We start from the raw sequence: 26,181 nt of genomic DNA, 5'->3' as shown, positions 1-26,181 counted from the left end.
TACCTTAAGATGGAGCAACTCCTGAGAACTTAATTAGAACCCCAAATCTTCTGTACAGCAGTGCATCTGCTCATAGAGATCCCATTTTCATTCCTCTTCAACATACTTCAGACAAATTAGCAGTCAAAACAAAACTACTGATACAAACACATTCTGCTGGCAAAGCAAAATCAGCAAGGTAGGGAGGAAAAAAGGAACGCAGTGCAGATGTCATGCCTTTTAACTGAAGGCACTGTACTCACCTTTGCAACACCAACTCCAGTGAACCTGGCCTCCAGTAGTTCCTGCCTTCGTGGATCCAGGCTATGCAATTCTTCCATCATTTCTGCTGCTGAGGGAGAATAACATTCAGATTATGCAATGCAAGGAAATGAGAGATTTAAGATTCTGTGCCACTGACAGGACACAAAAGTGCCTGTATTAAAGCATAACCATGTAGAGAGCACTTCCTTGCAAGAGAAATATGAGATTACCACGCAATAACAACCTGATTTTGTCACCATATTACTGTGTATAAACCACTACCCTGATGGAGAGTTTCATCTTCTCTCTGTAGCACCAGCCATTTCAAGATCTCTTAATCCAAGAAACCAATTATGTCACATTCTCCCACTGGATGCTTTATTAAAAGGAAAACACAGGACCAGAGCGTTATGACTAAAGGCTTCACAGCTTTTCATCCATACTGCATGACTAGGAGAAAAGAAAAAAAAAGCAAAGATCCTCATCCCAGAAATTATTTTTGGCCAATTCCTAAAATATAAGGTCTCCCAAAACTCCAGATTTCACTGACAACAGCTATGGATCTTCTGAACACAGAAAGGGATTGTAAGAGGAAAATAATGTACGCTTACATCTCTTTATCAGAAAGTAGTGGATACCCCCCCAGTGTATCAGCTGCATCTATACACTGGATTTTAGTGGGGTACCTCTCTGCATTCTGATGCAACGGATGCCATCATTTGGAGGGTTCAGAAAGAACCAACCACACACGCACTGCTACGTAAAGAGGTTAAAAATCATAAAATGTAAAATGCAGATACTGAAGTACGAAAAAATGGGACAAATTTCAATTTTCATTTTAACTGCGAATCGCATCTTCCCAACTGCACCAATCAAGTCAGTCATTTCCAGAAATGTCTGTTCCAGTTTCATTTCCCAGACGAAGGTAGGGAAAAAAGAGACAGAAGATAAAGATTTGCTGTGTGAGGAACGTATGTGACAAGGAAAGTTCCTGAAGGGCAGCAAGTGCCCTCTAGATCAGGCAGCTTACAGTTGTTCCTTTTATTAACTGTCCATTTTGTCCCTGCTGTTTCCTCCAAATGCTGCAGCTCTAAGTTACAGAGGGCTCAGTGAATCCAGCCGGGGACATCCACAAGCACTCACCCCAACCAGCAACAAGCCTCAACAACTAAACGTGGTCACCGGAGGACCCTATTTCTACTATTAGCTCCAACAAAGCTATCAGCCTAGTTTTCAAAACAAGAAATCTGTGCACCGAGGAAAATGACAGACGAGCCCTGAAGGCGAATGTTTTAAAGTACTCGCAGCTCAGTCCCCCCCTTTATGGGGAGGGAACCACGGGGATGCCGGGCTGGGGAAGGAGCAGCCTGGCTGGGAAGGGGCCGCACCAAGCTCCCCCTCCCCAGATTCCATCTGCACGCTGGGACCTGGGGAATGCCCTCGGCTCGGGCACCGCTGGAAGTAGCCCCCCCCCACTCACTCACCCACCCCCTCCTCCTCCCTCCATCCATCCATCCCTCCCGGCGGCAGACGGCATTCCCTCCCTGCCCTCCTCCCGACGGCTCCGAGGGGCGACGCGCAGCCCCTCTCTCCCAACACGGGCACGCGTTCGGCGATCAGCGGGTGAAGAGCAGCCTGTCCCACCGCCAGCTGCTGCACCGCCTCGGCCTGCCTCCTCCCGTCACCGCCTCACTCCCAGGCCGGGGATCCAAAGGCCGTGCCCACCCCTTCACCTCCTCACCGCGAGCCCCGCGTTCCCCCGTGCCGGGGCCGGGCCGTCCCCGCTCTTACCCCCCCGCCAGCCCCCCCAGCACTCCACCGGAGCACGCGGGGCCTCGCGTTGCTCCGACCACCCGCGGCCCAGGCCTCGCTCCGCCGCCTCGGGGCACGCACAGGCCGCGGCCCTTCCGCCTGACCCCGGCCCGGCCCCGCCGCGGCCAACAGCGGGCAGCGCTCCACCGCACCCCGCCCGCCCTCCCCCGGGGGTCGCCGCCCGCCGCCCCCTCCGCCCCCAGGGCCCGAGGAGGGAAGGCGAAGGGGGAACGTGGGGGGAGGGAGATGGGGAAGGGGGTCCCCGCCGCCCCCGGGCTCTCTCACCTGGCGCTGCTGTTCGTGCCGCCGCCCCGCCGCTCCTCTCCCCTCCCGCCCGGGCCCGGCGCTCCCCGGGCACCGCTCGGATCCCGCCGCCGCCGGGGGCAGGAGGAGGAGGAGGAGGAGAAGGAGGAGGGAGGGAGGGAACCTGCTGCGGCGGCGGCAGTGGCGGCACGGGCGGGAGGGGGAGGCCAGGGGCGGCTCCGCGGCCTCTCGTGAGCCGCCGCCGCTGCGGGCGCCCGGGGGAGAAGGGCGGAGGGGAAGGGAGCGGCGGCGGCACGGGGAGGGGGGGGGGGGAAAGGGTGGGGGAGAAGGTAGCGGAGAAAGGTGGGGGCGAACCCCTAGGCGCGCTGCGGGGCGGGGAAGGGGCCGGGGCGGGTGGCGGAGCGGGGATGGAGCAGGCCGCGGATCCCCGGCCTCGCGTAGAAGCCTCGCCCGAGCGCGGCGCGCGTAGGCCGGCGGCGGTGGCAAGGCCTCGCGGTAGGACAAAGGCCCGAGGGAGGGCTCGGCGGGTGCGGCGCCCGGGCAGGTGGGGGGGGGGGGGGGGATGGGGGGGTCGGGGAGGTGGGTGGTGGCGGGGACCCTTCGCTCGGCGGGGGCGGTGCGGTGCGGGCAGGTGTGGGGCCAGTGCTCCCCCTCCCACCCCTCCCCCTCCCGCGGCGTTCGGCCCGGCCCGGCCCGGCCCGGATCGATTGGTGCACACACACTGGTGAAAGCGCGCCGCGTCTCGCGAGATTTGCACGGCGGCGAGAGGGCGGGGGGGGGGGGGGAGGGCAGGTCAGCACGGGAGGGGGGAGGGGGGAGGGGGAGGGGGGAGGGGGGGGGGGCAGGTCAGCGGGGGGCGTGGCCTCGGGTGGGATGGGGGCGGGGCTCAAGCGGAGGGAGTGGCCGGGGCCAGGCCCCGGGGTGGGGGGGCAGCAGGTACGGAGGGGGTGGGGGGAAGGGCAGGGCGGGGCTGGGGGCGGCCTATGGGGGTCAGGGTCTGCGATGGGGTCAGCGGGCGCCATGCGGGGGGTGAGCAGGGCTGGGGGTCAGGGCAGCCTTTGCGGGGTCGCGGGTAACCCTGGGGGTATTTGTCCGTCTTCGGCAGTGACCTGACCACCCCCCAGGGTGTTCCTAGAGAGGAAAGTGGAGGGGGGGGCTCTTTGAAGGGGTGTCCATGCACCAATCTGCACTCTCCATCCACCCCAGCCAGTAGCGACCCCGCTCCCAGGAGCAGCTCCATCTCCCGGGCTGAGGGCATGCCCGTGTCCCCCGGACCTGTCCTCTCTCCCCTTCCGTCTCCCTCGCAGCTCCCCAGGATGGCGACCTAATCCTAACCGCAGCCCCCCCCCCCCCCCCCCCCGAGGATCCAGACCACCCTTCGCATCCCCGCCTCGGGGCTGACGGAGCCATCAGACACAGCCCCGCGGCTCTGCGCTCACTGCTGCCTTTCTAAGGCCAAGGAGCTAGGATCGAATAAATAAATAAATAAATAAAAAGGGGGAGGGGGGAATGGGGGGGGGGGGGGGGGGGGGGGGGGGGGGGCGGTGGAAAGAGGAGAATCAAAATGCAAAAGGTTCATCCAGAGGCGGCGTGGCAGTGCGGTCGTCCCTTTGGCCGCTGGTGCAACCTGCTCGCCTCCAAGGCTGAATCAGCTTTCTGAAAAGCAGGCGGGGGGGTGGGGGGGGGAGGATTTAAAACAGAGAAAAAAAGGAAAAAAAAATAGAATAAAAAAGCGTCGGGAAGTGGCCAGGCCTGTCCGAGGGGAGGCAGGCGCGGATCGGCGATGGGATCTGCGCTGTGTTGGGCTTTGAGAGCGAGGTGTCACGCCCCAAAACCGCGCACCCAAACCAGAGCCCGTCCGGCAACGGGAGGGGTGAAGGGGAACTGCTGAGCTTCAGCCCTGGAGGGGGTGGGGGGAAACAACGCTCCTGCAGCGTGATGGGGGGGAGGGGGGGGAGCTCTATTATTCTGAACTTGTTAATTTATCGTGCTCCGAGCCCGGCGTTATTCGTTAAGTTCGCGTTGCAAATGGCTTTCCGAGGCGCCTGCCTCTCCTCGCAAGCTGTGTTTCCTGTACTTTAATCTGTTCTTCGGTACAAGAGCCACTCCAGTTTTCAGCTCCTGCTGCGTGATTCACGTTTCCAGCACGGCCAGCAGCAGGAATTTGTTCAATAAATAAATAAATAACCTTTTTTTTCCTGCTTGCTTTTTCTTTTTCTTTTCTAGCATCCCCCCCATCCCCCCCAAAAAATATGAATCTATATATAAAATAATAAATATATAGATATTCTAGAGTATATATTCCATCAGCTGCTACACTAATCACAGCCATTTAGGGGTGTGCTAATTAGTACCATTTGCACTTAACGTGGTTCGATGGATGTATACATTTCATTTGTGCATTTCTGTTCGATTTTGGGTGGTTTGATTTTGAGGAGATGCTTCAGGGGCTGTCAGACCCAGGAAGGGATCCCTGTGACCCACAGCTCTCCCGGACCCATGGCTGCACCTACAGGATGAGCTTTGAAGGGAGCAATTCGTGTCTTGGAGCACTGAATAGGAAGCAGATGCTGCACTGCCAAATCCACTGCGCTGTCCCCATCTTTGTGTTCTGGAGGAGATGGGGGACACTTTGGTGAGGACTCCTGGAGCACACATTTCAAACGCAGACATTTTCTCCAATACAGTCAGAGCTGTGGGTGGTTACTCCTGATACAGAATGCAATAAGCTGAGGTCACACCATCCTCTTGTAACTTGCCCCATTCCTCTGCACTGCTTCGAAAGGAAAGCATCGTAGAGCTGCTGTTTCCACGAATTGTCTTCTGTGTAACACCTACAGCTTCTTTCCAAGATGCCAAAACAGCTCCCATAGCACGAGGCAGCTCACCTTTCTATGCTGTGCAATGGAAAGGAACCAACAAGTAACCGCATTTATGGTTGTGGGCAGAAATTCTGGAGAACTCCTCTAAGAGCATTGTGTGCTGTCAGCAAAGTGCCCGGTAGGTACAAGGAATGGACAAGCTTGTCAGATCACCTCTGCAGGAGGTAAGTTATCAGACAGATTTCCCACTCAGAGCCTCTAAGTCAGAGATCCTGGAGGTTTTCCTGCTGTACTCCATCACAACACCGCTCGGAGCAGGGGTGCACCATCTGTCCCTGCATGGCATTTCCCTTCTCACTGTGCAAGTCTGCATGCCCTGGCACAGCAATGAGCTTCAATGTAAAAATGGATTTTCTGATGATAAGACACGTCAGTTGAGTATTCTTTCCCACAGGACTTAATACCCCAGATTTGGACTCAGCAGAGATATGGTGGGCTTTTTATTTTTTATTTTTTTTTCCTAAACTGTCATAAAGAATTAAAACTTCACTTACTGGGATGCCCTTGCAAGGAAGGGTCTGATTTTGACTTTGTTGAGCAAAGAAAGGTTTTGCAATACAAAGTGGCTGGGATGTGTACAAATCTAAACATTTTGTTTAAGAAGATTTCCAATTCGATTTGAAATTCTAGAGTTAAAGATACTACTTTTAAGAACATCTAAAACATAATAATACAATAGGAAAACAAAGTTCTGTAATCTCAACACTATATTCCCCATGGTATTCAGTGGATTTGGAGCCTCTAAGAGTTCTCATGCAATAAACCTTCCATTTTTCATGTAATAAACCTGCGTGGCACACTAACTCTTCACTTTCCCCCCATTTCCATGTGAGAGGCTGCAGCCCCAACACACCAGTCCTTTTAGAGGGGCTGCTTTGAAAGCTGGCGGGCAGGATGGTTATGAGCAACGCAGGACATACAGGGCTGACCAAACATTATCTCATCCGTGGGGGCAAGCCAGCCCTCCTACACCCTCATCTGTGCCAGATCCCTCCCGTACAGCATCCTGCTCTCCAGGTCTGCCATCAGCCAGCGGCAATGCTTCCTGCTGCATCCCCCGTGGCAGCACTCCCGTTTTCACTCCCTGGATGTCAGCAATATCTTTGGCATGTTGTGCTTCTCTCACGGTTTGGAAGAACTACTCGGCTGCCGCAGCCATTTTGTCACTGAATTCAACTGGAGCAGCCTCCAGCCAGCACCGTGCTGAGCAAAAGGAGAGCAAAACCTTTGCATCGCTGCTTTGCTGCGAACCAACGTTAGATTTGGCAAAAATGTGCTGAGATTTTAGAGATATTGTAACACAGCGTGTAACAAGTTCTTTGTCATGAATTTTGAACAGATAAAATATCAGAAGGTCGTTATCTTTTTTCGTGTTATCAGTGCTTTGCCTTTGCTTTCCAGGCTCGTAAAAGATTCTAACTGCATTTTTCCTCGCGTTTCTGTACAGCCGTGAGGTGTAGGAATGCTCTGACACAACGTAACACACAGAAAAAGGAGAGTTGAGATTCCTCTGTAATAGCAGGAATCCAGGACCTGAGGAAAGCACCAAATTGCCTCAACCTTTAAAACATGAAAGCTGTCATCAGTGAGCTCAAATCTGGAAATTTTACAGCTGTTGAGATGGAAAAAAACAAAATCAGTTCACGCAACAGGTTTCTTACAGACTGAGCACTGGGGGATGATCTCACCTCGAGGCATCACATCCAGACGAGCCCAAGCCCTGCCTGCAGAGCAGGCTGTCCTACCAAGCAAGGCATGAGCTGCAACTGGAGAGTTTGTGAGACTCAGAACAGCTCACCCCGTGTGGATTCTCCAGTGTGTAATAGGCTCCAGCACAGCCTTTCCTTCACCAGGAAAGTTAAAAGGGTCTCTTCTCATTTTCATTAGTCGGAGAGAAAGCTGCTCCAAGATAACATGCCATCACCTGACTCCTTCCTGAGGCCATTCAGAGCCTCCGCCCTCACACACAATGGAGTTTATCTGGGAGGTTGTTCCTGCCCCTCCCTCTGTCTACACCTTCAGGTATCCCATTAGGGAGGCTTTGATACCCGAACCCAGTAGGAAAGCATCCAGGTCGCACAATCTCCACGCTTGCAGCAAGCTGAGCATAACCTCAGAGCAGTGCCTGAGCCAAGGCAGCGCGTGTCCTGCCTGCCTGGAGGAAGCACACGGCCCTGCCGAGCCCAGCCAAAACTCACAGGTAGGAAATGAATACCTCCATGATCACGTTCACTTCCCCAAAGCACATGGCATCAATGAAAACCATTGTTTGTTCTGCACGCGCCTGTAACACTGTGATTTTCCTTCATGTGCCAGCAAAGCTTTCCCTGTCCTCATTCACCACTACTTCCTAGAATGCAAGAGAATATTATTCTCGGCAGGATTTATCCTCTGCTTCTTTTCCTCCTGCTTAAAACAGGCATAATAACATCCTACCTTACAGGGCTTTCTTGAAAGCCTCTATTAAACAAACTGCTTTCAGATTTGTGTAAGAGGAAAATTAAATCAACATCCTATTGTAAGGCTGGAGTTACTGCATGCATATTTCTGGAAGTATATTCAGCCTCTATGCGAGCGTGTGTAAAAACATACCAACCCTCACAACAAGGGTTGTCTCAGCAGGGAAGAAGTCACTTGAACTTAAGGAAAAGATAGATTTAGTTTTCCATGCAACCTCAATCAACCTCCTCCTGTCCATCCCTGGTGATGGATACAGGAAAAAATGTACAGCTGTGTAATTAAAGACTGTAGGGAAGTGTATTTGCCTCGGTGGTTCTATCTTGATGAGGGGGACCAAGAGCAGTGCTTTGTGCTTGGATGGAGTTGAAGTTTCTCCTATTTTTTCCTCTAAATGAGGAAAGGCACATCCAAGTACCCCCCGGAGAAGGGTGACATGGAGCACCTCTCCTCTTCCAGCTGTACAGAAGATCCCCTGGTATGCTTCGTGCACAGGGGTGTGAGCCTGGCCCCCATGACCCAGGACTGCAAACAGAGGCTTTCCATTTCACATCAGCTGAAAGAAAGTTTCACAAACCAAAGGATTGACTTCAAATCACACACTGTCCCCAAAACTCCTCAGCCTCCAAATAAAATGAAAACCTAGCAGCTACAAGAGTCTTTTGGATTACAAAACATTAAAACAACTTGAATGCAGCAGTCATGCTAGCTCTCCTCCCCCAAATCAAGCTGCCACTCACACGTTCTGTGCTGCTGCTTACAGTGAAGACTCTGGGGTTTCTGCACAGAATGAGTCAGGGCAGCAGGGTCCAAATCTCACTAGGATGTTCTTTCTTCCTGGAAACAGCCATAAGCCAACAGGCTGGCAGCTCCAGACACGTGCTAGCAATCTCTGCCATCGCCGCTTTCCAACCACAACCAGGTCCCACTCCTCCAATTGTTTTCACATCTGTGTGGGGATCAAACACAGTATTTCCAAAAGTAAAAGCCTTCTGAGGGATGACATCCCCAATCCCACTGCATTACTTCTAGGCAGGAGGCTGAGCTTGTTTCTCCCTGCCTGTGCTCTCCATAACAGAGGTAGCTGTATGTCTTAATTCAAATAAGCACTTGCTCTTGCCTGTGCAGGTAATTTCCTGCCGTGTGTCCCACTTTCTCTGCAATACATGCTCCCATTCTGCAGGCAGTTAAGCACAAGAACTTAACTGCCTTCAGCAGGAGTTAAGGACAAACTTCAGAGCTTTGCTGATTAAGCACAGAATCGACAATTCCTTTCCCTTTAGAGCATCACACTTCACAGGAGACTCCTCTAAAAACTCATCCCTCTGCCCTGCACTTCCAACAATTTCTATCATGCCCTGAAAGCGTATGTGACAACACCGCAGAGTGAGAATGCTACAGATAGCTGTACAGAATGATGTGTGCCAAGCACACACCCCTGCCTTTGAGGATGAATAGCTACAACAGCAGAAGTGATACTGGGCATTCAACACATTCTCCCAATTCCTGAACATGCTTGTTCTCTTCTGGAATGATTTTGCTATAACTTGGCACCAAAATAAAAGCAGTTGCACTGCTCAGATTGACAAATAAGGTCCTGTTGGCTGACAAGAACAAAGAAGAGATCTCCTCACATCCCTGCGTGACTCAGTTTCCCTCCACCTATCTTCACACAGATGGACGGATGCTCAACAAATCCCTCAATAAGGTGGCCCCTGCTGTCTTGTTCCCATTAGCACTCTCACTTGCAGGCACTAAAACCTGTGCATATCTCATTTGTGCTCAGGAAAAACAGTTGAGTTGTTTGGTTCTGTGATTCCTGTAGGGAATCCCAGTGCTAACCAGCCAGAGGCTCATCCCAATGCTGAAGACAAAGGAAACTTGCTCAGCTTTGGCTACGATGCAGTGACAAAAGCCACAGGCATGCACAGAGGTTGCTTCTACTCACACCTCTTTTATTGAAAACAATCATGTTTCATTTATCCTGGAGCCCTGCAAGTAACTACACAACCAAAAATAGTGGTGACATACCCTGAGAAGGCGGAGCCAAAGCATTTGTGAGGGAAGACAATTGTGTCTGGTCTTGGAAGCATTTGTAGCCAGAAAAATTGTTGTACCCATAAAAATCATTGATTGCTGCTTCCTACATCCCTGTACTGTCAGGAAGATCCTGAGAAAGCTCTAATGCTCACTGGAATTTACAAGGTATTTATTTTTCAAGTGAGGATATCAGAAGCACTCCTCAGCTTCCTGTTCTCTTTGTCTTGTTCCCCTCCTGCCTCCCAGGTTCCAGAGCTCACCTGTGAAATCTGGAGGAAGAAATACAAACCCAGGGAGGCAAAGTGTTTCTTGCTATTTGCTGGACCTCTCAGCATCACAGCTGGATTGAAAGCCCTTCTGAAGGATGTTTTCAGGCTCAGCTCAAGTCATGGGCTTGATGCCAAAATCCCTACACGAAAGGGTTATATGAAGGGTAAGAACCAGTGATGATAAGATTCCTTTCCAGCCAAAATAATCTATAAACCTGCAAAGAAACCCACCAACCTCTGGCAAGAGCCAGGACCAGATTTTCTGAAGTGCAACAATGTCTGGCTCCAGAATCACAGGGGCAGTGCCTCTGAAGAGCTATGAAATCATCTCTTCTGCCTGGGAGGTTGGACGAGCTATGTTGGCAATGCCCCTCAGCTGCAGACCACAGGGCTGGAGCACTGGGAACAAAACTCGAGCAGATGTGCTCAGAATTGCTTTAAAATGAATGTCACACTGCTTGTGAAAAATAATAATAATAAAAAAGCAGTGAGATGTAGTGAAAGTAAACTCAAGAAATATTTGCACATGCTGGAAATACATTGTGCAACCCAGCCTGCTCAGCAGGCTCAAAGTGGGAATGGCAGAAGCTGCTGCAAGTCAGGACCAAGGTACCTGAGCAGTGGTGTAGGAGGCAGCCTGGGGTTGGAGGAGCATTCAGAGAGGATGGGAGCTGACAGATGTTAATGAAGGAAGCTCAGATGGTATCTGTCAGTAGGAGGCCTGGCTCACCTCAAGGCCACTAACTTGTTGCTCTCTGAACAGCACCAAAAAGGACTGGAAACAAAAGCACGCTGGCCCAGCATGGTTTATGTGCAGTGACTGCTTCAAGATTACAGGAGAATGAAGAATGCTGAGAAAGGTGCAGAGCCACTTGAATGGCTGCAGGCTCACAGGGCCGCAAGTTTTTGCATGAAGCCCTAGTCAAAACCAGGCAGACAACTGGGTTGTAGCCTTCAAAGTAGAAAGAAATACATTACTAGTCTTCATTTCTTCCCTTTCAGGAGTTTGAGCTTAAAGGGCAGTCCATCAACTTTAAATAAATCCTGTTCATAATTAAAAACATATTCTCCTGTGCTGCTTACAAGCCCCTGGATGATTAATAAGGCATTTTTCAAGCTACTTTAATTCACACTAATTAAGCTGCTTGTTTACCCTGGTCAATAATTTTTCTTCCAGGGAGTTAAAGCTATCCCAGGAGGTGGTCTCCCCCCAAGGGACCAAGAGGGAAAGGACCCCAGGGAACTGCCTAAGGCACCAATAACACACTGGGATGTTTCACTGAGAGCAACAGAGCTGGTTACATGAGCCACAAGACATCAACCCCTTACTGCCCTTCTTTTGCTAAGCCTGACTCTTCACTTGGATGAGCAAAGATGCTCAGCTCCTGGGGTCTTTGAGTCTTGGTTTGCCTGAACTTTGCCTGAGGTCCCAACTTGGCCAGGGACCAGACTCTGTAGGCCTAGCACAAAAACAACAGCAGCTGCATAGCTCCTGCATTGGGTCAGGCTTGTGGCCAGCAAACCATAAATACACTAAGAGGCAAGTGGAAGGGATAGAAGGGGAATTTACAATCTCATTGGCATTTTCTCTTGCTTTCAATACTTTCTTTTGGTCAGACCACAGGCTGACCTGCAGGATTCAGAGAGTAAAGGAACATGTGCTCCTCCCAAGCAGTGGTGCATCCATGCTTTGACTTCTGCATCCTACTGAAGATCCATCAAGGATCGAGATCAGTAGCAAGGGATGATTTTTGAGTTGCCTTTCCAAAACTAAACATAAAAGACAGGAAACAGAGAAGCATAAAAGGCCACAAAACTGCTGTGAAGCAAAACAATTTCTGTTGTTTTTTTTTTCTTTTTTCCAAAATCAACTGCTTCAAGTCTTATCTTCTATGTCACTTGGAAATGCTGCAAAATCTCCTAGCATTTCAGAAAAAAAATAACTGGGAAGAGAATTCTTCACATACTGCATAGTATAACAAATTGAACAAGAATGATCTTCCCAATTATGATAGCACAGAAGGGCTGAAATGTCCTGATCCAGGAAGCCTGCATTAGAAGTCAAACTAAGCTCTGTGGGGTGCCATAGCAATGTGGAAGTTATGAACTGACTGTGATACCACAAGCCTAGCAAAGAGCATGCCCCTTCTAACAGTTCACAAACCAGGATGCTCCATGAAAACTCCAGCAGACCCTCCAAATATGGCAATGACACTTCCTCATCTTTTTACTCTTTCTCTTTCCTTTCAAGATAGCAGTTATTTCATCATCTTTGTGTCCTTATAGTTGACGGTTATTCTTAGGCAATTGTAAACTACAAATACTAGTGTCCAGATAACAAAATCTACATGCTATGTACAGCACAAACTGCTCTTCAGCCAGCAGTGCACAATTAGAATGCATTGCTTCTTCGAGGGAAAAAAAAAAACAGTGGTTACCTAACAGTGGCTGAAATCCTTCAAATCAAGTGCCCACAGGCATGTGAGTTTGTGGAACCTCCATTTGTATTACTCAAACCAGCACTGAAAAACACCACCACAGAATTTATTCTAATATCTGTTGTTCCACATCCTAAAAGTAACAAAAAACCCAACCCAAATAAGTGGAGATAAAGTTGTTAGCTGTCAAAAGTGGATAATACCTTCAGAAAGCTGCACTTGGTTTCCTTTAAGAAATCAAACAGCGCTGGTAGACATTCTTCAGATTTCTTATCAAAGACAAGTGCCTTGTCTATTCTGGTTTAGCACATCACCATGACAGGGCAGTGCAGCTTGTGACCTGGTTCTGCAGTCAGCAAGAACACTTCTTGACTGTTCAAGCAGAAAAAACAGGTAATGGATTCTGCGCAATCTCTGGTCCCCCAAGCTGCTTTTGTTTCTATGCACACTGGAGGTGCTTCAAAACTGGCATCAGCCCTACATTTCTGAAAGGTTGAACTCTGCCTGATGTGAACTCATAGCACCTGAGCTATAGTGTGCTAGCTTCCTAGACAATCAATTTTGCAGAGAGTAAAAGCAGTAATCTGTGTTCTCCACAGGTTATCTGCTCACCAGGAGACGTCTATGGGGAAAGTGGCACAGAGAAACTAGCATGCTCTCAGCTCATGCCCTCAATAAATGTATTTTAACGTGTGGATTTGCACAGATCTGAAGGACTGAAAGAGAACTGAATGAGATAAGCTCGCAAAGGGATCCATGCTATACCTAGTGACCAGCTGCAAAGGAAACCAGATAGATCAACTGTGTCTTGGATACAAAAATAAAAGAAAGCACAACACACGAACAGGGTTGAAGATCTTGTTTCATGTAGAAATCCACAGTAAGAGAGACTTGCTACTCAACTTGCTCAGCTGCTCTTTGCACAACCATTTCTTACGTTGTTAAAAACTATAAATAACTTTAAAAACCCACCCTGGTATCAGGACACCTAAAATATTGGTTTGTCTCCTCCTAGCCCATCTGTCCTTAGCAAAACTCTTCTGAAGTGATGCTAGGCACTATAAAAGGCACTCAAGTTCTGTGCATGCTGACTTCCCTAACAACACATCTCACCAGGAGGAGAATGCACATGGCCATGAAGAGGATAAAATCTGACAAAGCACGTCCTGCTCCCTCACAGCTGAGGAGCAGCAGGCTTTTGGTATTTGCACTGGATCCATACTCGATACATTGTCATTTGCTTCCCACGGTTCACTTGCAGTCGCCGGTCAACCAGATTCTGTATTTTCTGCAGGCCAGCTTTTGTGAAGAGATCATCTAATTCATCTGGAAGCAGAGGGAAGAAGAAAAGGTTGCCACAGCTTTCATTTAACTGATACGTATTCACACTGAGGGCTAAACAGAGCTGAAAGATGGGCCAGAGAAAACTCTGGGTCTCTGTCTGGCAGGGAAATGGAAAGATCAGACAGGACTTAACTACTGTGTTACAGGGGAAACAAGACTACAGTCTCATAAATTTCCTTTGAATTTAACTTCTACAAAGGAAGGAAAGAAGTATTGTGAGGACAACTGGAGTAACAGAGAGCTGACAAAGAGACAACAGCAGCAGTTCCAGACACTGGTATTGCCTGTAGTAACCAATTAAAGGTTCATCTCCTAGTGAGAAGGGACAGATCCATTCCTTAACCCTCCCCCGTCTATTGCTATTTAAGAGTCTGCAAGAGCAAAGAACTGGATCAGATATCAGACCTATGCTTTTAAAATTGTAGCTATAAGATCTCTGCTGTATAAGCTGGAGGGAAACTGGATTCATTACGGTTATGTTCGGGGAAAAAAAAATCCTGAAAAAAAACACCACACCCAGTTGGGGCCCATTCAAAGCACTAAGAGCCCCCAAGGCTGCAACACTTAAACTGGTAAGTATTCCTGACCAAGCAAATAAGTATCATAGTGCCCCAGCACAGGAGCCCTGGGCAAAATCAGTCTGAGTCCTGCTGAGCAGCAGAGAGCTCTTTCAGCTGCAGTTTGGGAGCATGTAATTGGTATGGAGTTCCTGTAGTAAAGAGCTAGCAGGTCCCAGCTTGTGCTCTTTTATCAGATGTTTGCCATAGGGAAGTATTTGCCAAACACTCATTGAGCATTAATTTTGTTGTGACAAACGAGACTTGTGCAGTGGAGAACAGCTACGGTTCATTGCAGTTGTGCTGGTGCTCTAAAACAGACCATGCAGACAGGCCCTCAGTGGAAGTGACTGAGGGTACAAATGGTGATAAGGAGAGAGAAATTTAACTTCTGCTGAACACAAAGCAGCAACTGAATCATAGAATAGCTTGGGCTGGAAGGGACTCAAAGGATCATCAAGTTCCAACTCCCCTGCCACAGGCAGGGCCACCAACCTCCAGATCTGGAATAGACCAGGTTGTCCAGGGCCCCATCCAACCTGGTCTTGAACATCTCCATGGATGGGGCATCCACAACCTCTCTGGGCAGCCTGTTCCAGCACCTCACCACAATCTCTGTGAAGAACTTTTCCCTGAGATCCAATCTAAACCTTCCCTCCTTGTGCTTGAAACCATTTCTCCTTGTCCTATCACTATCTACTTGAGTAAAAGTTGATTCTCCTCCTGTTTATAATCCCCTTTTAAATACTGGAAGGAACTAAGGAACCTGCCCCAGCTCCATACTGAACCACACTCCTCATATTCCATAGTGTGAGAACAGTGAAGTTAAGAGAAGTTCCCTCCAGTTGTGTTCATCTCACTTCATACTCCTCAGGTGCAAAGATTCAAGAGAGCTTCTCCCATTCCTCTCAGTGTAGCACACATGCCAGTCTTAATTTAAAAAGATTTTCCACTTAGGAATTCACTGTGCATATTCACATCAGCAACCAACAGGCCCAGGTCCTTGTAGGATTGGGAGACACTTCACATTTCACACTGCTTCAAGAAAGGCTGGCTGGAAAGACCTGGCAACAAAACTTGGATGCATAGGGACAAAAAGAGGTGAGGATGTTTTTTCTAGCCTCCTACCTTGGGTGAAGAAGTAGACTCTGGTGCCATCACCTCTCACGTAGAAGTTATCAGACAGACACTGACCTAAGGACAAGAAGGATTCAAACAGTTAACAGCTATCATTTAAAAATAAACAACTGCTGAATATAAGGACAGAGGCACTTCTCTTCCCAGCACTTGTTGTGCTTAAGGGGAATTAATGAGCTGCCTCCCAAACAGAGCAGACACTACTCCAGAGAAGCATAATCTATTAGTGAGCTGTAAAGGCTCCCCATGGGAAATGAAAATACCTTTCTTGAACCGAAGCTGGGCTAGGTCGTAACGGCCATAATCTCGTAACAAAATCAGTCCTCCTGGTTTCAGAAGGCGACTCAGTTTGTTAATAACACACTGCATCCTGAGGAAAGAACAAAATGGCAGTTTTCAACAGCCTGCAAAAATCATGGCTGTCTGTTTAGCCTACTTTCCCAAAAGAAAGTTTGAGGTTCTGCATATGTTACAACTTCATAGGAAAAGGTACCAAAACCTAAAATTGTCTGAGCTCTGTCTGACTTGGATAGGTCAACCTTATCTGGCCACCTTTCTTTTCTGACAGTTTCCAATTCTGCCTTTTTTTCCCCTCCTCTTTAGCTCAGCCTTTTCTCTCTCTTAGTAATTACCAAAATAGCTCAACTGGTTTCTATAAAATAAACAAAAAGTGAATTTGAAGAAAAAAATGCTGCAAAATAAAACCAGGGGAGTAAGAAAGGGAAAACACGAATCTTTTATGTCATTTATTTGCATCTCAGTTGTTCCATTCTTCTAGGTCATAACACAACGTCACACTAAGATCACAGTACTTTCCTAAACTGTTTTCTGAACCTGCCCCCTCCCTTTTCACCACCTCACATATGAGAAATTCATCTAGTCTTTGAAGCTAATGGTCCAGAAGCACACTTCCCAAAAATGAGTGCTGACTGTGTGGTGGGGCTGCTGTTCAGAACAGAGGAACAACTGTGACCATGGTAAGATGACAACTACAGACAATCAGCACTTCAAAACTACACTTGTCCTGTAACAGAATTAGCTAAAACAAAGTACCTGCAAATTCCACTGTCAGAGCTTAATGGGAAACTAGATCAGTCACAGAATAAGCTGTGACTGATTATCAGAATAATTCTGATAAAAATTTTCCTTGATGGAATCTGCTTTGAAGCTTTACACATATCTAGAAAAGCTGTGACACACATTAATGCCCAAAAACTTTCTGACAGCTTTTGCACTGGCTCTACTAGCTTTATCTCCATACATTCCACTGCAGGTTCAGTTTCATCAGCCTAATCTTTAAGTATTGCTCAGCATTCAAAGTATTTTCCCATTATTTATTGTCTATCACTACCCACCAAACATCTCCTATATACTGCACTGCAGGTAGACACGTTTCATTTAACAAGACTGTCTTTCTTTCCTGCTCTTGCAGAGCTCATACTAACAATAATTCAGTTATTTAACAGCTAACAGCCACTCTGCACCATGTTTATAACAAAGGTGGTCAAATATTTCCTTATTTACCTGTTGATTAATCTACATAAAGGTACAGATGGCACAGCACACAGATGATTGTATTATCTAGCAAGTGCTGAAACTAAATAATTCATTTCATAGAAACTACCAGTCTCCTTATCTTAAAGATCTATGGAGATCTCATGCAGCAATACTGAGTACAGCGAGGTTATTTATCAGTCAGTCTAGTTGCTATTTTTTTGGCAATTTTCATACAGTATCACTTGAAAACAAGTGAATGAAACAGAAGAGTCTTCCTGATATTCCTGACATCAATAGCTAGTGCGTATAAAAGAGGTGCAACCTTTAAAATACATCAGTAATGCCATTTTAGCCCTTGACACCACTGTAAAACTGTAGAGATAAAGTAGTAAAGCTGTGGCTGTGAAGAACTTGAGACACATTAAGATTACAGAGAAATAGCCAGGGAATTTTAAGTCTGTGAAGCAGGTTATGATGGTATAACTTAGATTACTAAGAAGTCTTAGCTAAACTAGGTGAAACGGAAGATGGTACAACAGCATAACAAGTATTTCGCACTTGGCACTAGCAAGGCTTCAAAATTCTTTCTCTGTCTCCGCTCTTTTTATGTGTCCTTAATAAAGGCCTTCAGCTCTATGTGTATTTTCTTTGGACCCAGAAGGAATTTTTAAAACTTACTTCTCTGGGAGAATCGCTGAGAGGACAAAGATGAGAATGACAATGTCAAGGCTTTCATCTGGCATTGGGAAAGGACTTTGGTCATTGCAGAGGTCATGGACAAATGCAAAGCAGCGAGAAGAATCATATTCCACATTGCTCTGTATTTAAGGGGAGAGATATCAGAGCGTGAGCAGACGTTAGCAGCCTGTGCTTCAATTCAAAAAGCAAGCTACTCCCAATACCCCAAACTTCAAACTTAGCTCCCTCAAGTTACACTCCTAAAATCAGAAGTGTTCTAGAAGTCATTTAATTTTCTAAAGCTATTGCTATGGATTGTAGTAACTCTTATAAGCAGTACTTGTATCAGTTTAAAGAATGCAATGGCAAGCTGGATCTGCTGCTGTGCTCCCTATTCCATCTCATGAAATAACTGATTACATTTGATACTTCATAGACTCATTCCCAGCTCTGTTCTGACCTGAAATTTGTTAGCAGTGTTTGTCCTCTGATTAAATCTCAGCTTTTTCTCCACAGTAGCTGTCCTCAGAATTGTAAAATACACCACACTTGCAGAATTGTAGTGATAATAATGCACACACAAACCAAACACAACTTTAGTTGCTGTTAAAAAATAGCCTGAACGTTTTCAAGGTTCAGCAGTTACTCAACTAAAAGAGCACTGTGTTTTAGAAAAAGTGCTGCCAACCACAGGGGAAAGGAAATCTGGCTGACTTATCTGCTACCAATATGACATTTTGAGAACTATTGCCTCCCTCCTTTCCACAGTCTTTGGTGGCTCTTTTGCCTGATTTACCAGTACAAGGGTCAGCATCAGGGCAAACTAAAATAGAAAGCTGCCAAAAGAGCTTTACAGCTAGTGGCTGCTGTAATATATTTATGTCAGCCTGCAATTAGCACCAAGTACTTCCTACCTTTATAAGTCACCACTGAATTTACCTGGACAAGATCCACGGCTGTTGTAGAAAAGTCACAGCAATAAACAAAAAGGCCTGGGTCACTGAAATAAATAAAAGACACTATCATCATATACAGGAAGGTGTTTCCACAGGAATTACAGAAGTGCTTCAAATGAACAGAGGACAAAACTGAGAGTCAAAAATCCTGGCCTTTAGTCTCAGTCTGTCTGTCTCTTATCTGCTGTGCAAAATCTGGTTCATCATTTTGCTCTTTTATGTCTCAGCTATTCTCACATGGAACTGACTGCTTTCTTTTCCTTCAGGAGAAGGAGAGATACTAAAACCTGTATGAAAATGCAGACATGTATGTTTGTATTTTAATACCAAAGATTTCCACGCTTAAAACATAATTATTTGAAGACTCATAATTTGTCAGTTACATCTGGCCTTTCAACAAGAAATTGACTAAACTAAGAAAATAAGCAGCAGTTTTCCTATTGTTTTTCAGGGCCTGGTTTATCATGCAGGTAAAAACTTAATGAGAACTACTTACTTGTTGGTTTGTAAAATTGGGAAGACTGTATTTCCAGCACCACAGCCAACCTGCAGAAACAAAGCAGATGTGCACATAATGAAAATTATTCCTTCAACACACCCCATGCAGCTGATTTCAAATTAACTCTCTACAGCCACAGAAAAAAGTGCATCTCATAAGTAACATACGAGCATGGCAATGACCGTTTGCAAATATCACTGTCAGATCCAAATATGCTCAGCTCTGAGGAGCAGGCTTACATCCAAGCACTGTGGGAAACCAGTCAGTTCACTTAGAAATCTTACTAACAAACTGTATCTTGCTGCTCTTCTGAAAATGGTTATTGTAGGAATCTCAAGCATAACAACCGGTAGGTATGAGTCACTTGGAAAAAAAACATAGATTAGTTACATTTTCTTCCACAGAAAATCAAAGCAATAGAGAAAGAAGTTTGCTTCACTATAATTATATCCCACTGTTTCGGAGTTACCCTCACTAGATGGCTCTCCCTCGAGTTACAATTAGGCCTACAGTGATCGTTATTTCTTATGTCTGTTCCTATCTGAAGTTTCACACAACTGGAAACTTGTCCATGAGTATCTAAAGAATCTGTAAAACTGTGTTCTTTTTCTTCTCAGACTTTCAAAGGGCACACAGTGATATATGGCACCGAGAATACTCAGGTGAGACAGGAAAGCCCCCACGTCCCAAGAACATTCATCTGAGGAAGACTCAAGGGCTCAGATTAAATGTACATCTAAGAGACTCTTTACACTGATTCTCCCTGAAAGGGCAGAGTTTCCACAGAACAGGAGCACTCAACAAAAATGGCGATATCTACACTAAACAAACCAGAGGAGGCAGAACAAAAGGTCTCTGCAAGCTGTCAACAGCCTAAGATTTGTAACTACTAGAAATTTGACCTGGACAAGCATGATACCTACGTTAATCTGAGATTTTCTGCCATTAGATGGAACATAAGGTCCTAAACAGACAGCATTTATACACTCTTGGTTTCATTATTTCATTTCACACCTCCCAAGACAAACAAAAATCAGCACAAACATCAAAATCATAAAAGATAAGGGAAGGATTTATACAGACAAATAAAAGAATCAGCTTCTTATAGAAAAGATGACATTTAAAAGCTTTTTTCAACAACAGAAGATCAGAGTTTTTATTTTAAACTTGAAAACTTGTCCTTGTACTCTGTGCATAGTCCAAACCAAAAAAGCCCCAACTGTTCTAAGCTGCCCTCTCTTTTTACTGATGCAAGTTGATATTCCCATTCACTTGTTTGCCACAATACATATTTTTATATCCATCATCCAGACACACAAATATTCATACAAGAAACCATTCAGTGTGTGATTGTTTTATAGCTATTACCTCTAATATACGGTAAGAAGCAGAGGATCCTGGGTAATCTTCATAACTTTGTTTCAGCATCTGTGGAGCCAGCTCTTCTGTACAGAACGTAGGCCTGCTTTTTATCAGGTTTAACTGATTCTCTGCTCTGGTTTCTAATGTGCAATGTCCATTCTCACAGCTTCCCAGCCCTTCATTTCTGGATACCTCCTTGTAGCTAAGTTCACGCACAGAATCTTCATTTTGACTTGGGTTCCTATTTGGTGCCAGTTCAGGAAATTCAGTGAACAGCCAGTGCCTGTCCTTGAAGAAGCCATTTTCATGGATTCTATAAAAGTCATCCCAGTATCTCTTAGCATTCACCTCATATTCCTCTGTAAACACAAACAAAAACATCACCAGCAGTCAAATCAGAAGGTGTCAGAGTTTAATCAGCTCAGACAGTCAGGGATCACTGCAGCCATCTACTCAGTAATCTGTTTTAATAAGTATGATTATTGACTGAAAATCACCTTGATTTAAGTTGTACCATCTCAGGTGAACTCTCAACCTGCCTCCTTACTGTCATTTTGTTAGGAATTAAAACAAGGGGAAAGAGATAGAAAAGGAGAGGTAGGATTTTGTCTTGGTAGGATTTAAATGAAGGATTTAAAGGAAGTTGACAACAGAAAAGGCCTCTCTGAAGGAGACTGGAATGAAGATATCCAGATTTTACTTCAATTTCTAACACTAACCTATTCAGCTCACAGGAGCTCATTTGGAGCCCCAGTGACACAAAGTGAAACACTTAAAACTCCTAAGGAATTCTGTGACAAATGCCTGGAGCTGAAGTCTGATACACTACTTCGTTTTTCAGACTGAGTAGCAGAAAAGTCAGTCAACTCTACTGGCATAAAGCTCAATTAGCATTTACACAATACTCCAAGATTACAGGACATCATGTTTTACAAAAGTACTTCTGGAGTCCAGTCTGCAGCACTTTTTTTTTTCCATGGTTCAATGCAGGTTAGAGCATCACACAAAATTAAAACAAGAGGAATCAGATAAGTGACCACTATCACTAAAGTAATTGCTCAGAGCTAAGGTGGATAGCCCAAAGTTGGTAAGAATTAATTTAAACAGCAAGCAGTATTATTTTCACACCTGCTAGATAGAATCAAGTAGCAAGAAAAATGTTACAGAGAATCAGAATAACACATAACAGAAGCAACGATCTTACAGAATTTGAATCATCTACATAATTGTCCCTGCAGTACAAAGGGCTATTTATAAAAATAATCTTTTTTACCTTGATTATGAGGATTTTCTCCTTTTAAGCAGCTTTGTCCTTAAACAACAAGCTGAACAAAATTTTAGACTAGAGCAGTGAGTCTGTGTCATGATCTCACTGTACCTCAAAGTAAGCAGAGTCAGGTCTGACCATTATTTGCAGAGGAGGCAGTCAATGACTACTAATGTCAGAGGAACGAGTGTTATTGATTCAGCCTCTGTTGCACTCCTCCCATGCACCAGTAGGGACACACAAGGCTACTAAGGTTGGAAACCCTTTCAGCGAAGAAAAACATGAAGTCCCGATTCCTGCCAATCCCTGAAGATGCCACAACAAGCTCTGACTAAAACAGGATGTTTGCCTCAGGAATTGTGGCAGTATTCCAAGCCAGACACTCCAGATTACCCAAATTTTTACTCTTCCTATGTTAAATTACTGTGAAATTCTGCTGGATGCTATTGATGAGCTGCTATCATCCACCTAACATGTGGATGCTTTATTTAAAGTTAATTTGCAAAGCACTGGAATAGAGGATGGATAGCAAAATAAATACAAGAAATCAAGGTCCAGCTGATCGTGCAAGAAATAGGGTCAAAGCTAAAAATATTGTATTAATATTTCAGTCTGAATTCCTGCACCACTTATGCCATTAAAGTTTGCATCATATTTGCTTCAATATTCTTTTTGTGGTGTTAGCTCATAAGGACATCGGCATGCGGGTCTGATTCCTCCAGAGATTTGATAAGGACTTCTGACCTTTCTGCACAATTTTCTAAGGACACCCCCAAAATCAAGCCTATACTCACCCTTTCACATTGCAGAAGATTTGTAAACAAAATGAACCGTTCACAAAAGACAGGAAGAGGATTACAGATCCCCTGATTCACACGGAGACTAACTGTGGAGCTTCAAAAGAAAACCAAGCAACTCTTCCTCTTCTTTCCGTGCTCCCAGCCTGCAGATACACCTTCTATATAGCACACAGAACTTCTTTCCTTCTTCAGAATAAATTCTGACAGCTCAAGCCGTCCAAAGAATAATACAGCCATAATGACCAATAGCCTGTCTTTGTTCTCCTGCTTGGGCATTTCTGAATCTTGAAATACTAGACCCCTCAGGCTCGTTTGGCTGGGTTGACTTCCCTATGTTTCAGCCTTTCCATTGTCTCCACACGCTTCCTATTGAATAGCAGCCATCAAAATTTGACTGGCCTCCATTGTTCAGCCTGGGAAATACATCATACAGACCTGACAAACTGTTCTAACATCAAATTTCTCTGCAATTTCATATTTGTATATATGTTCTCAAGGCATGACAGAGAGCACCCTTTAATGTTAACCAGATTTTAAAATGAACTCGAGACAATGGGTATCACAATAGAAACTGCTGGATACTTCTGGGAATCCAAGAAATGAGGAGGATTGCTCTTTGGTATAATTAAATCTGCTATTGTGAACACAACTGGAAGCTATATGGGAAGTGTCTGAATAGCTCCAACAGTGCTCAGCATTACCTTACAGATGACACACTCAATTTAATTTGAACAAAAGGAGTGGATCCATCCTAGAACTCAGCAGGATACAACAAGATCATCATCAAACTAGTACCTTATCATACTAAAGAACAGGAAATCGTTTCACCATCATCTGAGGGACCTGATAATATCTAATGTGTGTGGAAGAATGGTTAATATTGCATCTATCTCAGAACAGTTTCAACCAAGTAACTTCCCTATAGAGCTGTGTACCTTGAGCTTGATTCCATTTCAGGTAAGCTTTGTATTTTACATGTATCAGTATCCTTTAAGCCAAATTTAAGGAAATAAAAAATAAAGATAAACCTTTCTCTGCCTCTTCGATGATTAACACTTCAATCAGAATAAAATCATTTCCCTTTGCTTCAGATTTATTCATTACAATGCTGTTTGTGAGCTTGGTAGAGTTGTATACGGATACTACTTCCTTCTTTTAAGAGGATCTAATAAAGTGCTTACAGCATGTAAGCAAACAAAAGATTAATTGTTGTAAGTTCAGCTTTGAACAGTAAAGCACTAACTGAAGCTGTTGCTCTACACTCAAAGAAGTTTGTTGACAGGAAACAGTAACAGGTACTTCAGCACACACAACATAAACAACGAATCTCTAGCCAAGATGTCTCCTCCCAACCAAGGTCACTTCTATTCCTGTGGAACAGTCACAAAAAGGTAAACTTAGGCCAGAAAGATTCCTCCTCTGCCATTTTTTCCCCACAAGGAACTAGGTAGTATATTCTGAATAATTTAGGAGAGGGTGAAGGAAAAGAGGAATAAATGAAGATGCATACGCAACTCAGACCAAACTCTTCTGCTGCTGTGCACACAAGTCAAGACGTACACGTTACAGTAACAGCGAAAAGTACCTTGTTTATCTTGTGGCAATAGCTGCGAGCTGTTCTCTTGAACTTTACTCTTGGCAGTGGCTTCCTGCTCTTCTGACCACTCCACATTATCCCTGTTGTAAAAATTAAGGTGAACTACTCAGCTGAGAGTTGTAAGGCAAAGACGGATAAAAAGAGGTCTAAATAGCTCTTCAAACTGACAGCTGTGGGGCTTTTCTGCCATCTCCAATTCCAGCTCAGCAGCAATGTAACAGCTATCAGTATGGAAGGACAGTTTCCAGCTCTGAATGAGCTGCACTTGCAGCATTCAAAAGGCGTAACAGGAAGGGATCCCAAGAGACACCAAATCTGTTCCCAAATCCTTTTACCTATTTGATGGTCAGCCAAGTTTAGAGGAATTACATTCTTACTATAAAACCGCTCAGCATGAATAGGCCTCTTTGGAGAGGAGCTGCCTTTCCCACATGGAGAACAAAACACTGTTCCTATGGAGGCAACTGCCAGGTTGGCATCTGCATACTTCCACTCAAGCAGGTCATCAAAATGGGCATTTGATTTAGCAGCCTTTGAAACTGCATTATCTTTCTCAAGTTAAAAGGAAAAAAAGCAGCTAAGGTTATTTGGAAGGCTAAGTATTATTTTAATATTAAGTCCAATTATGAGAAAAATAAGCATTAAGAACCTATTAATAAATGTGCATACAAAGTTGTGTAGTCATTAAAGTGATTCACTTTACCTTTTTTCTTTATAACAAGTGAATGAAAAGCAGAACACAAGGATCAAGAACTACTCTGACCACAGAAAGAATTAGCCTTTTGATATTAATTAACAAAACAAAGCCTTAAGTGTTGTGTCTCAAAAACTAGATTATTAGGAATTTCTGCAGGGAAATACCATTGAGGACACACTTTTGTAAGTCCCAAAATGAATGACAAGCTGATGCATGCACACATTACTTTATTACAGCTTAAACATAGCCAATTTTCAACAGAACATAGCAGCCAAAGGCTTGAGGTGAATATATTTACTTCAAAAATGCAAAATACCTTCAAGTTCCCACCAAATTCAAGAATTTGTCCACTTAACATCTCTGAAAAAAAAAACCACAAAAAAACAGCTTCCTCCAAAGACCTGCTCCACCCTAACACCTGGCATGACCTCACAGCATCACGTGGCAGCGGATGGGTGAATTTATCTTCATTCAATTTAAACACTAGCTGCTCGTGCGTGCAGACGTTAAAGAGCTGTAAACCTCACAGAGCTACAGCAACGAAACAATCGCCTCAAAGCAAGAGAATCCCGATGGACAGAGGGCACCTGCTGGATCCACCAAGGCAAGCTCAGGACCTAAGGGATGAGTGCTCCTCAGCAGCGGCCGAGCAGGGCCGGATCCTTCCTCACCCCCAGGCCCTCCCGCCTCCCTCACAGCCTCACTCCCGCGGCTGCCCTCGACCGCTCCACGCGGAAAGAGAAGCGAGAACGATGACTTAAGCCGCGAAGAGGAGCCGGCAAGGAGCGACGCTTGGGGAGCACAGGCCGCGCACAGCACACCAGGCCCTGAGGAGCGCAGACGGGCACCACGGTGCGGGTAGGAAAGCGAACGAGAGGACCCCCCGTGGGGGTGGGGAGGCCACGGCCGCCCTCACCAGGCGTTGTGCTGAAAGAGGCGGGCGGGGTCGGTGAGGAAGCGCCTTCCAAAGGGCCTCCGCCGCTCCGGCGCCTCACTGGGCGCCGCCATGACGGACCGGGCGCCGCCGGAAGCGGAAGCACCGCCCCGAGTCTGAGCCCAGAGGGGACTGGGCGGGAGGGAGGTGTCACGTGGGGCTGTGGAGTTGAGGGGAGCGTCCCGAACTGAGAGGAGCCCGTGTGGAGTCGCGTCCGCACAGCATCTGCCCTCTGGGGCTGAAGCCCTCCCTCACCCCCATCCGCCCCTCCCCTGGTGCAGCTCCGTGCCGTTCCCTCGGGCCGTGTCGGTGACACGGAGCTCCGCCCCATCGCATCTCTGTAGCCTTCCTCCTCTAAGAACTCTGTCCTTTAACTGCGGCGTGCAACGTGCACCCAATGCTCTAGGTGAGGCCGCACCACGCAGGGCAGAGCAGGACAGTCCCTTTGGCC

The 26,181-nt window shown here is 46.2% G+C and overlaps 2 protein-coding genes across 5 annotated transcripts in view; both read right to left on the bottom strand.

Annotated features, from left to right (window-relative positions):
* The window catches only part of TLK2 (tousled like kinase 2), a 41,270-nt gene extending 38,666 nt beyond the window's left edge, over positions 1 to 2,604 (bottom strand). For 2 of the 4 annotated variants that reach the window (XM_065747249.1, XM_065747248.1), the window contains exon 1: positions 243 to 331. In XM_065747249.1, coding sequence (XP_065603321.1) covers positions 243 to 323 — 81 coding nt within the window. In that variant the 5' untranslated portion in view covers positions 324 to 331. Of the gene's footprint in view, positions 1 to 242; positions 332 to 2,340 lie in introns of those variants that run through there. The other 2 variants (XM_065747246.1, XM_065747247.1) reach the window with 2 other exon arrangements.
* A 10,717-nt stretch (positions 2,605 to 13,321) lies between these two features.
* Positions 13,322 to 25,816, bottom strand: METTL2A (methyltransferase 2A, tRNA N3-cytidine). Its single transcript, XM_065747211.1, has 9 exons — positions 25,713 to 25,816; positions 24,088 to 24,179; positions 20,442 to 20,794; positions 19,071 to 19,120; positions 18,558 to 18,618; positions 17,619 to 17,758; positions 15,707 to 15,813; positions 15,435 to 15,500; positions 13,322 to 13,731 (listed from the first exon to the last, which is right to left on the bottom strand). Exons 1-9 carry the CDS (start codon positions 25,802 to 25,804, stop codon positions 13,580 to 13,582), a joined length of 1,113 nt encoding a protein of 370 aa, XP_065603283.1. The 5' UTR covers positions 25,805 to 25,816; the 3' UTR covers positions 13,322 to 13,579.
* Between the last annotated feature and the right edge of the window lie 365 nt (positions 25,817 to 26,181).

The sequence above is a fragment of the Cyrtonyx montezumae genome, unplaced genomic scaffold (genome assembly GCF_038088225.1).
Source record: "Cyrtonyx montezumae isolate F1298 unplaced genomic scaffold, pur_monq_1.0 scaffold_43, whole genome shotgun sequence".
Lineage (NCBI taxonomy): Eukaryota > Metazoa > Chordata > Aves > Galliformes > Odontophoridae > Cyrtonyx > Cyrtonyx montezumae.
This window is presented reverse-complemented; position numbering and strand designations above follow the sequence as displayed.